This window comes from Uloborus diversus, chromosome 6, assembly GCF_026930045.1.
Source record: "Uloborus diversus isolate 005 chromosome 6, Udiv.v.3.1, whole genome shotgun sequence".
Taxonomy (NCBI): domain Eukaryota; kingdom Metazoa; phylum Arthropoda; class Arachnida; order Araneae; family Uloboridae; genus Uloborus; species Uloborus diversus.
This window is the reverse complement of record NC_072736.1, coordinates 57,383,313-57,396,545: the sequence shown is the minus strand read 5'-3', so window position 1 is coordinate 57,396,545 and position 13,233 is coordinate 57,383,313. Positions and strand designations below refer to the sequence as shown.

Below are 13,233 nucleotides of genomic sequence, written 5' to 3'. Positions count from 1 at the left end.
GAGACTTTGATGTCACTGTATGTTATGTTGACTTAAATTGGTCATCACTCGGTAAATGTTAAAATTGTGCTTTCAACTGCTGCCATAGATACTGGGAGAGTGGCTAGTAGTAGAATATTTGAAATTTAAGTCAAAAATCGTAATTTTAGGCAATATTTGGTAATGATTCACGAAAGGGAATTTTGCGTGTCCTTCCATAAGTTTTCCAACATTGAAGTTACTTTTAAACTCTCTTTGGTGATATAAGGGGGTCAGTAGCTTCTTCAAGACTTTTTACGAAATTGAAGTGTTTAAAAGTGAGAAAGAGGTGCTTTATGACTGATCTTGGAAAATTTTCGAAGTTGAATCGTAGAGGCACAATTTCAGGGGACAAATAAAATTATTCCCATAGTGGCTAACCCTGATGGGTAATCAAGCTCAGATTAGCATACGAAAGTAAGAGTAAAATTTATTTTTAATTTTGGGAAAGCGTTTTTATCGATTTTTTAAGTGACAAATTTGAAAGATGTGGAATGAAAACATGCAAGTCTCATGGAACCCCTGAGAGAGCTTCGTGGAACACTGGGGTTCCGCGCAACACAATTTAAGAAACGCTGCTCTATAGAGTAAGTCGATACAGCTAAACTTGTCAATCTCTCTTTTTTTAGAACATTAAATTTTGATATCAATTACCCACTTGCGTGAATTTTACATAAAATTCAGCGCATAATTACGTTTTTCGTTTGATTTTTCTTTTCAATAAGCCTTGGTTACATTTGGATGATTTTCTGCGGGTTCCATGTGACTTGGGGGGGGGGGGGGGGGCAGATTGAATTATTGAATATCGTTGGTATTAGGAATTTTTAAGCTTTTATACCGACTGCACATATTATGGTTGCTTTGCATCAACCTCACGAGGAAAAGAAGTTTCCACTTAACCTAGAGGCAAAGGGTAAATGAAAACACTTTGGGGTAACGGAAAACAGAATCCCATCAGTCATAAAGTCAAATCTTCATACCCATTTACTCTCAGGGAGCATAGCTTCATAGCATTGGATGCAATGTACTAATTTTAACCCTCAATTCATCCAAAAAATATGGGAAGGAAAGAAGGATCTGAAGTACCATTACCCAAAAAAGCCCATATTTTTCATCGAAAAGTAATAATTTTAAAACCTAATGAACAAACTATTTAACTTCTTATTATTGATGAAATATATGAGCTCTCGCGTGGAGGACAAAATCTGTGGAATAGTCATAAATTTGAAAATCCTGCTGCGCTCCATTTAACTCCAACTGACCCTATAAGAAGAAATCCCATTGACAAGAATTACTTCAAATAAATGCAGCATAATCGTGTCCTCAAATCAAGCTGCTATTCAATTAATTCAATAAACCAGGAATGTATTGTAAATCTCATAACTGTCACTTCATACCTACTTGATAGCTCAATGCATGAATTCGAACATATTATTCCCTCTGACACTAGCAGGAGGAGGGATACTGGCACGTGACAACACACCCTCGGAAATTGCCCGGCGAGGGAGAACGAAACGCCACTGACTATTCGAACAGCGTGTGACGACTATTAGTCCGGTATTTAATTCGATCTTTGACCGCACCTGGGCGTACGCTTTTGCGTTTGCAGTTTGCGGGGTGTATTAATTGCACGGTCTATTACTCAATCTGTCATGATTCCCTGCGTTTTCGCCCCTCGCCACCCGCGGCGCTGCTAATGAAAAAGGGGTCTCGTGACGTCATGGTGACGGAAGTGATAGGTCCCCGCTGTGGGAATAGATTTGTGTCGTTAAAACCGGCTATGTGATGCTTCTTCTACAACAAACACTCGTTTATAACGAATTGAGGAGCGGAAAATCAGTGACCGACCACAAGCATTTTTATAACATTTACTCACTTTCTCGTTTGCAAAGTAAACTATGATTAAAATCCGATTACGGAGACTGAGTCGGATTAAAAACCATGGTCCAACTTTTTAATCCGGATTATTTAGTATTGAGTTTAGAAGTACAGGAGTGCCCACTTGGGAGGGGGGGGGGTCATGATGCAGATTGCGCCATTGAAAATTCTAGGGGAAGTGTTTTGAGGGCTATTTTTTCCTTTTGGGGGGGGGGTGGAGTGGGGGTTCGTGATATTTAGGGGGAGTGCACCCTTGCTCTTAGGGGGGTTGTAAGCCCTGACAAATGCGACTGAGGATGACTTACACTTATCAAGTTTCTTAGTAAGTTTTATATAAAAATGTAGATAAAAATATAACAAACACACACGATGGGATAGGGTTGCCTAAGCAAAAATAGTCCTATCAGGATTGTTGCGATTTAAAATTTCAATAATTGTGTAACTATGCAGATTTTTTGCGGGCGTCTTCAAATTAAAGAAGAAATCTTTAAAATCTTTTTGCAGAATTTTGTGAATGCATCATTTATGACCTTTTTCCTGCGGAAACGTCGAGTTTTGAGCAGAAAAAGCGTCATCTGCGGGAAATTTATATATTTTTTAATTCAAAAAAAAAATCTGCGTGAAATTTGTAGATTTCTGCAGAATAAAGTCTGGGAACCTCTGATCTAGGTGATAATTTATTTCCTCAAATATCACTATTATTTTTCGCGAAAGTTGTTCCACTAACATTAAAAGATTTGAATTTTCTCGTAATAGCCATTATTTTTCACACAGACATAATTATTATAATATGTTAGGTTCAAAGTTCATCAAATTAATTTTTGAACTTAAGTCATACTTTGGAGACGCTCCCATAATAGAAGTTGACCCGGAGCCGAGTGCTGTTATCTCAACCAGCAGGTAAATCAGTGGGTGATTCTGCAAAAAGGAAGGACTGCACATGGAAATGTCTACTGGTAGAGATACCAAAGACCTTATAAGCTTCGTAATACCAGCTACCCGCGCAAGGCAACTAGAATTAAGTTTAGCTGGTTGACTTTGAATGTCAAATATTCGATTTCCAGTGGCGCACTATTCTGTATGTTGAATAATTTCAAACAAAGATAACAATAATTTCAGTTCTAATAAGTTGAAAAAAAAAAAAAATCTTCATGTTAAAAGATTTTTTTAAATATTGGGCACTTAACGAATTGCCTATAAGAAGCAGAATGGTGATTATAAATGCATATACTGTTATAACCATGTTTTTAGATTTGCAGTTAGATTAAAATGAGATTCTATGATCTTAATGCATTGTTTAGTTATGAGAAAAGTAAATGCTTAAATTATTTTGCTCTCCGTTTATTTTAGTATATTTCACTAAATAATGCTAATTATTTATTCAGTAGTTTATTTTTTATTGTTTTTCGTTCTCGGGAATCGATAATATCAAGTCAATATGTTTGACGGCTTATTGGGGTATGATATATGAGAATGAGGCTTTTTGACCTTGGACCCTCCCCTTTGTAAAGTTCCTGTCTGCAACCCTGTCGATTTCAATACGTCTGGATTATTTGATGTGTGAGCATTCGGTGCAAGTCTATTAACGTGAAAGCATCAAATAAAAATACTACTGTAAAAACATCGATTAAGAACAATGCTCTGCACATAATAAGCTCTCAAGTTCCCAACAAAACAATATCCAAAAATGATCTAAAAACGTTTGACTGAGGGCACTTAATGTGAAATGGGTTTCTTTTTTATCTCCTTTTCTCTGAAAGGAGATAAAAACTGTTGCAGCAGCTAATGCCACTTGGGACATCAAAACTACTTCGATCCTTTCGTTTGCCAAAGTAGGAATTAAAGCAGAAGTAAGCTGTTTCTCAAAATGTGAGGCACTCATTTAGGGAGGAATCCGTCTTGGCATCGATAGATGTCAGCACCACATCCACAATTTTGTCATGGTTATGAAAAAATGTGGGAAGTCTTCGGAAATTCTGCACCCATGGTAATTCTATGACGAACCGCAGGACTTTCGGATCTACGGATTTAACGAAGATATACTCAGTGGGTAGCGTCCATAGCGTTTAGCTTCAAACCTAGTTGGCAAGAAAAGTTGTGCAAGTTAATGTCCCACGGTTGCGCAAGTTCGAATTTGAAACTATAAATATTGCTTTCTACCTCGCTAATGTTTTGGTTATGTGTATTGGATTTTTTAAACCCTTTATTAAGATTTAGTGGTACCCGCACTGCTTTGCCCGTAATAGAAAAATTAAAAGGTTTTTTGGTTCGCCTGTATATTTACAAATAATGTATGGTGAATTTTCTCGCCAATTGGCTTGTACCCACGTTACGGTTCCACGTTATGATAATTTCGTATCTCGCCAATTGGTTTGCGCCCATGTTACGGTTCCACGTTATGATAATTTCGTAATTTACTCGTCCATCTTATGATATTTTTGTTCTTAAAATTGGAATAGAAAAAGAACCACATCGAATTTTGGAAAATTCACTTCGAGGTGCACACCCCCATGCTACAAACTAACTTTGTGCCAAATTTCATGAAAATCGGCCATACGGTCTATTATCAACAATTACATAATTTATACATTATTTCAATCGTTTTGCAAAATCTAAAAACTGATAAATATGAGTTATTGCATGCCATTACAAACCGTCCGTATGTGTGCGACCAGTTTTTTGTGGCCACTCTACAGCAAAAACTACCTTATGAAATCAAACGAAATTTTTTACACATACAGTGGCTCCCAAAAGTGTTCGTACACCTGCGACTTTCAAAGAAATAGGACTCTATCCATTGGTTAGTATTAATATTTCGGAATAGGTATTTAATTATAAGATCTATGATCAATTTTCAACAAAACTACATAAATTCTTTAAAAAAAATATTAAAACTTAATTTTTTAAAATCAAAAACCAAAAAATGCCGGAAATTATGCGTGCTTGCTATTCTCCAGGAAGTAACTGGCAGAATCAAACAAAATTTAGTCCATATGTTACCCTTAACAGGTACAAGAGCTGATTCAATTTTGATGTCAGTAGCTCTAACGGGGGTTGAGCTATAGAACCTTTTTTTGTGTTTCAATTGTGACTGCCGTATCTCAAGAAATAATGAACGGAATCAAACAAATATTTATCGACAAGTAACCCTTAAAGGGTATAAGAGCCGATTCTATTTTGGCGTCAATAGCTGAAAAGGGTGGCGCAATCGAACATTCTTTCTTTTTTTTTTCCATTGTGAGTGCCATCTCAAGAAGTAATGCCACGTTCTGGATGAAATTTGGAATAAATGTGAATCCATGTGTAAACAGGCGTTGGTTAAATTTTGGCGCCAATCACTTCATGGGGGAAGGGGGGGGGGCTGATTTTTTGTTATTTTTTTGTGTGTGTGAATAAAAATAGCTTTGTAAATGCAACAATAAGAAAGATAAATCGTAGTACTGTCGTCTGCGTATTTCGCGTGATTTTAACTGTTGGAAAATGACCAGAAAAACGCGATGATTTAAACTTTTTAACTGTTGCCATCTTGTGTTTGTTAACAAATAAATGTTCGAAATTATTTTAAGCAAGGCTTTGAAAATAATTTTCAATTTTCACTCTTTGCTTTGCTTTTGAGATAAATGGGGAATTCGCAGCTTCAGCGCTCGAATACGCTACCTTGCGGCGATTTACAAAACTGCCGAAAAAACTATAAAACATTGCCACATTGCGTTCCACGTGTGTCTGTTGACGTGTTCTGAGTATTTATTAACACAATCGATGTGTCTTAGATTGCTTTCAGCTACAGAAATTTTTTAGTCCCTTAGTAGTATTCTCGAGCTTCTCAAAATAATGTTAGCTTTCCTTATTTCCTTCTAAAAAGTGAGTTGATTGAGAAATGGTGAAAGTGTTAACACAAGATAACTCTCGATTAAAAAACTTGGATAACGTTATACCAGGTAAAAAAATTTATTGTTTTGTGTGAATTTGTAAGAATATGGGTTTTTTTAATCTTAAATTAATTTAACTAACCATATTTTACAGCAACATTTAGTTCGAATGGACAATATGCAAAATATTTTCTTGAATATATTATCGTAGAACAAAATGAAAAATGTTTAACCAAGAAAGAATTTATTTGATTGCTTTTATTCTCAGGTGAAAGATTTCGCCAAATTTGTTTAGGGTAATAGCTTTAGTATTGTGCGAGCAAAGTACCCTTGGCGAGATTCCGCATGTTAGTTAAACCATTTTTAATTTTTATCATGAGTGGAATAAAATGGTAGAAAGATTACTGAATTCGATAAGTAAAAAGAAATAATGGTAGATCAACTGAAAAGAAAACTACCACCACATATCCTTGAGAATTTTGTTGATGATTTGCACAGCATGACATAACTAAATCATAACTCAGAAATTAGAAACATTCGAAACAGAAAAATTTTAAATTAACCGATTCGGGAATTTGAGAAAAATAACTCAGCTACAAATGCAAAACAATAAGCTCTAACCAAGCAAGACAAAGAAGTATCATCTTCTTTTGATAATAATTCGTAATGTCACATTAAATTTTCTAGCATTAATTGTTATTCTTGTCAGGCCACAATTATTATTTTAGTTTTATCAAGAATTGATAAATATCGAATTGAACATCGTGGAACTGGCTGCTTTGAACTACGAACTACGTAATTTGCATTAATTTATAACGTTTATTAATGCTTCTTGATTTCTCATTTCTTTCTACGTGGGCCAGAAAATCAACAAGACTTTGAAAATTAATGTAAAAAGAGTAAAGCGAAAAAATCATGCATACGAACAAAATTTACTAGGCTTATTAGCATTTTCTTCGTTACCATGTGCATTTGTTTTACCTTTTTCGTCCGCCATTAGAAAGTAACTACGGTGCCCCCTATAGTTCGTTGGAGTTGGAGTTGCGAATTGGGATGGTCGTCAAGTTTTGGCGTGTGTAATTTTGTTTTTGATGGGAATATTGCTTCTTCGTCAAGCATGGGGAGGGATCAGAATTATAAGGAAGATATAGAAGAAAGTTTCTTGATGGCCACAACATTTTCGTTTCGTTATCCCCTTGAAATGACATAGTCTTACCAGTAAATCAGTTTAGTTACCGGATCAAGTTCAGCCTTGTCATAATAAAACCTTTTCCTGCATGTTAAACATTACCAAAACATATTATCATGCCGTGGCGCGAGTTTAATTGTTAAAACACGCGGGTTACTCAGCTATTATTTATATGAGGATGTCTCAGTTAATCGCGGTTTGAATACATCTTGCTTTTCTTGACAAGAGCGATATAACGAGTGGCTATTGTGTAATATTTTGATGATACTACATATTATTTTAATTTTGTAATTTGATAGATATATCAGATGTGTAAGGATTCTTCAAACTACTTGATGGTATCATTAATAAATTCATAGGTACATTTTACAAGAACGACCAAGTGCGGAATACTTCACCCCGTATGCTTTTCCAGTCTTTCCTCCCCCTGCTTTTAATCGCGCCCTTCCCCCTTCCTCCCTTTTATGCAGTCCCGGTGGGCGGGGTATTGGGTATCGTCAGAAAGCCATCAATCCCCGATTGCCCGGATAGAATATTTGTGACGTTGGATCCGGCAGGATTCCCTGATGATTTCCTGCCTCGTGTATCAGGGTAACGATCCTCCCCTCCCCGGAAGAGGCAGTGGATTCTTTCCCCTTTCCCCTCACGTGCACCGAATATGGTCAATGTAACATCTCATTGGATTCATCAACACTCGATGGAGGTTCAATTAAATTACCTAATCTGTGAACTTTGTTCGAACGGAAAAAATAACTTGCAACTTCAATGTCGCAAGATTTGTGCAGCTCTCTGTATTTATAAGGAACTAAGAACGTTAGGAGTAAACTCTTGATTTGGATATTATCTCATTCCATTTATACTACAGTTCGTCTTCGTTATATCAGGATCCCCTCGCTTGTCAGAAAAAAAAATGAATAAATAAATAAATATTAATAATGATAAATAAATAAAAAATCCCGAACATCCTACCAACATCAGACCTAAGCATTCAGTCCTTTACATTAATTTGAATTTTGACGCCATGAATGCAGATTCTGATTTTCGCAATCACGAATTGCAATAGGACCTTACGTGTTCGTTTTTATTGTTTCTACAAATGGCTCCTATCGTAATCATGATTGTGAAAAACATAGTTTGAATTCAAGATCTTAAAATTCAAGTTAATGCCTGGGACTAGATGTTAGGCGTTGTGTGCAGGATGCTGCTTTTGTCTAAAGAGGATTGTTTAAAGTCGAGAGGGTTGGCTGTAAGTAAAGTCGATTCCGGGGACATGGACACCACCTCTCAGGAGGTTAGGATACAGGGCCGTATACAAGTGCGGGTATTAGGGTTCAACCCCCCCCCCCACGAAAAGTTCGGTTTGACATTTAAATGTTCGTAGCAAAAATTAGCACAAATAGTGCAAAACTCCGCACGAACGTTTTTAAACCCTCCCCGAAATTATTTTCTGGTTACAGCCCTGGGGGAACATGATCACGACCTGGAGCAGCACACGAGCGAGGAGGCCGGTTGACCTCAAAAGTGAACCGGAACGCCAACTTCAATCAAATGAGGATAATTAGCAATTTGCAATAGATCAAAAACGAAACATCAGAAAATGCTATGTAATTGAGATCTTGAAAAGCAGCAATTCGTTTGACGCGCAGATAATGATGAGTGTACCTGCAAAAATTTCATCTGTTATCCTATCGTGTGGTGCATGCTACAAGTAGGTAGGGGAAAGAGGGGCAAATGTGATCACGGGGCACATGTGAACGTGGTATGTTTACCTAGGATAACGTCAAGCAAAATATTTTTCAAAATTCTCAACTAATAGCAGTACAAGTCCTACTTCTTGGAGAAACTTTTAGAGCAAGGAGCCTGTTTATGTTCTTGTGGTTACAGCTTCTTTCTTTTAGAAGATGCTGATGTAATTTAATCACTGTCTTATTCACGTAACAACATATTTTAAACTAAATATTAAGCTAAACTTAATTATTGCAAATCATTATATAATAATGATAGACATTACACGTTCCTTGAGTGCCAATTTAGCTTAGGCACTCACGGCAAAATTAAATTTATTTGGCTTAAAAACTCCTGACTAAACTAAACACCAAGTGCAATAACGTAACGTAAAGTAACAACGTCTAAAAAGCACAAATTCGCAGATTACTGCAGACATATGTTTCGGCGTTTCAGGGAATGCCCTTTTCAATGCAAAAATGGGGGATGTCTTTTCATCCATAAGCTCACTACGTTTTGCATTGAAAAAGGCGTTCCCTGAAACGCCGAAACATATGTCTGCAGTAATCTGCGAATTTGTGCTTTTTAGACGACGTTACTTTACGTTACTTTACTGTTTAGCGACAAAGGTATTTATTTATCTTACCAAGTGCAATTTCGCAACGCGAGAGCCGGCTGCCCCATTTGGTGGGATACTTGGCGTCAAAACTAACTATGCCATTGGCATCCACTCCATAATGGCCGCACATGAAGGGTGCTGTTCAGCAAAGGCGAAATGACAGACGCATCTCCATGGAAGCAACACATTGATGCAACTGTTTGTACTAACAGCTCAATTGCTTTTCGCTTTTCTATTTTAATCGTTGTAAAGACAGAAAGAACTAAGAACTCGAACATTGTTGAAAATAGAACTGTTGTGACACCTGTTATTATATTTATGTATTTATTTATTACCAATGCTCTGTTTAAAATTTACGTCTTGCAAATGTTATTTATTGATAAATTTCAAACAGCATTTCGAACGATCAATAATTTATAAGCTTAAAGAAGTATATTCAATAGTTTTTCATATAACATATTGTTTCTAAAAATGACAGCAGCATTTTTCCTCGTCCTAATGCTGAGTTATGAATTTTAAGCAAAATGAATAAATTATTCTTCAAGCAGCAAACGGGAGAAGCAAGCAAAGTAAAAAACAAAGCGGGGAAAATCTTTCCGGAAAATTCTTTCAAATTAACTCTGTAACTATGAAATTTTTATTAAAATCACATATGCCGTATAGCCTTGTTGACGTTTAATGCAATGCTTGAAAAATCCTGTGTGCACGTTCTTTTTTCCGCGCCACCTCCACACTTCGAAACTTGTTTCAAAATTCTGAAAATCCTCCGATTTAAAAATGTTTTCCTTTACATACCGGATTGTGTTCCGAAAAAGAAATACCATTCCGAAGGAAAAAGATTCGAATTCTGCCGATAGAACAGAAGTGGCGAGTTTCTCTCTCTCTCTCGATTCGGGAGAGATGGAATCTCTAAACATTCTTCTCATACCTCGACGTCTTGGGACCGGAATTTCTCGTTCGTTCTTCTTTCGTTCTTTCTTTTCCCCACATTTTCCGGAAAATGAGAAAATGCAGCGAGAAATGAAGAATGCGCTATCATCGCTTGTGTATTATGTTTCCATTGCTCTGGAGAGGCAAGGAGATATTTTCCGAGATATTGCAATTTTGCAATATTAAGCATTTTATTGCTCAAAATGCTTCTTCAAATTCGCAAGGATGGCTTAAAATTTATGAGGAAAAATACTTTCCGTGTATCTCCGTCGTTTTTAAGTGCTTAAATATCTAATAGGATTACTTTTTCCCCGTTATCGATATGTGTGTACTGAAATAAATATATTACTTTAACACCGCAAGAACCATCTTGAGTAAAAAATAATTTCTATACCACACTCAACTATTTGATATATATTCGGGGAAAAGAACTTGAATTGACTGCTTTCATAAATGAGAAAAATATCGTAATAAACGCACAAATTGCAATAAAATAGGGCTGTTTCCATCAGTCAAACGTTTAGTCACTGAAGTGAGCAAAAAAAAAAAAAAAAAACATGGAGCAAAAAAAAAGAAAAAAAAAACTTTTATTTTCAAAACGTTTAATTTTTTTTTAAAGTGTCGGATTTTTCAAACAAGGCGTGGTCTTTATAACATCACAAGTGATGAACTTTGGCGCGTACTAAACTGGCGCGCTGAATGTTTATGCTTCCTGTCTGCCACGTTTCCACGATATGATAATCAGGATGCGAATTAGATACTGCACTCTACGCTTGTTATCAACCATATCGTTGCCAGTACATGTGAGTTAAGAAGCGAATTAAATATTGCAATCTGTGCTAATGGAATCAGCGAATATCATTTCATCACTTGTGATGTCATGTGCAGAAGCGTAAAAAATGCAATTGAATCTGCGTACCGATCAAAATAACTGTTAAAAAATGTTGAACTTTGTCAAATTTTAAAAATGATCAAATCCTATGTTTTTTTAAGCATGCTCTTTCAGAAAAAAAAAATACTTTTAAATTTTTGAAAGCGACCCCATTAAGGACACGTGCTTCGGATTTCACTCATGTCTGAGCCGAAATTTAAATTTTAATCAGGGCCTGGTTATTGAACAGGTCTACTAGACTGCCCGAGTAGCATCAACTCATCGGCCGATGATCGGCCGTTCATCGAAATCCGATCAAACTTTGATCGGTCGATGATCGGCCGATGATCGGATTTCGATGAGTTTTCATCGGAAATTGCTTCAATATGTCTCATCGGCAATAGTAGAATCCGATCATCGGAATCCGATGAATTTTGCTCCCTATACCGATGAGATTTGGAGCAATATACGAGCAGTGCTGTTCCGAGGCGATGAATTTTGCATGAAAATAGGATGAGATTTGGAGCAATATACGAGCAGTTCTGTTCCGAGGTGATGAATTTTGGATGAAAATACGATGAAATTTGGAGCAATATACGAGCAGTGTCGTTCCGAGGCGATGAATTTAGGATGAAAATACGATGTGAAGTAGTAACAACTACGATGTATGGACAAGCAGGAGGAAAAAAAAATTAACAGTCTGAAGAAAACTTTCAGGAGGGGTATTTTCGGATGACGTCATTTGGGAGAATGACTTAATATATATATATTTTTTTAATAACTTGTTTAATTACTATCTAATTTAATAACTTTTGATGGGCGTGATTCGTGGGTTCAATCTAAGTCACTCTAGCCGGGAATCGAACCCTAGACCTCTGGACTACGAGATTCATATGCTAACCACTAGACAAGTTATGATCTCTCCAAGGTGGAAAATAATGTATTAAATCGAAAATCATTTGTGGCGCCATCTATCGGGTGGCAAGGCTATGACAGATTTCTGAACGGAAAGTGAGAATTTTTTTCAAGGAATATACTTATGGCGCCAGCTAGTGAAGAGTCGGAGTCGATCATTTTGTCCGCAAACCGAGTCGGAGTCGGTAATTTTGGGAGTCAAATTGAATGGAGTGGAATTGTTTTGGAGATAGAGAGAAATCATTCAAGAGCCGGAGTCTCATTTTGTTCGCGCAATTCCAGTGAGGCAATCGGCGTTGGAATCGTGGAGTTAAAGTTGAATTGATTTTGCAGCAAATTGGAGTAAACCCTTCCAAAATCCAGGAGTCGGATTCGGAGTCAAAGTCTCAGTCATTTTTCCTCCGATTCTCAACCCTAAATATTGATCCGTATACCTTACGTTTGATAAATAGTCGGATATTCAAATAATAAAACTTATCCTATTTTGACAGTTGGGAGATTTCCAAAAATTTTAGATTGGGAAAATTTTTATCGGAAAATTTAAACGACATACTTTTTTTAAGATGAAATGTAACTCGGCAAATTTGATCGTTAAGATCTCTTTTTCCGATGAAATGTAGCTCAGCAAATTTTCATCGGAAAATTTGATCGTTACGATTTCGTTTTTCGATGAAATTTCGCTCGGAAAATTTTCATCGGAAAATTTGATCGTTACGATCTCTTTTTCCGATGAAATGCAGCTCGACAAATTTTCATCGGAAAATTTGATCGTTACGATCACTTTTTCCGATGAAATGCAGCTCGGCAAATTTTCATCGGAAAATTTGATCGTAACGATATAGTTTTCCGATAAAAAACAGCTCATCGAAAACCGATCTCGGATTCTGATCGCAACGATATCAGCGTGCATTACGCGATGAGTTTAGGAGGAGTCGATGATCGGCCGAGCAAAATCCGATGACTAAATGCTACCTGGGTGTGGCCTAGGGTCCTCGGTATTTACGGGCCCATAAATGGCTAAAATTGTGTTAACACATTTGTTTTCTTATACACAATAGTAAACATTTGATGGGAGGAGGCAAAATTCGTTTAAAAAGAGAAAAAAACCTTAAAAAAGAAATTTTAAATTAGGTTTAAGTCTGTATTTGAGACGCTCAAGAATCCTTGGAAAAATGTTGTAGCACTTTTAACAAAAAATAAACAATTACTTTAATATCAT

General features: G+C 36.4%; 1 protein-coding gene across 1 annotated transcript in view; it reads right to left on the bottom strand.

Annotated features, from left to right (window-relative positions):
• Positions 1 to 9,428, bottom strand: part of LOC129224768 (homeobox protein orthopedia-like) — a 130,745-nt gene extending 121,317 nt beyond the window's left edge. Inside the window, exon 1 of the mRNA XM_054859316.1 lies at positions 9,326 to 9,428. Within this exon, the coding sequence (XP_054715291.1) occupies positions 9,326 to 9,428 (103 nt within the window). The remainder of the gene's footprint in view (positions 1 to 9,325) is intronic.
• Between the last annotated feature and the right edge of the window lie 3,805 nt (positions 9,429 to 13,233).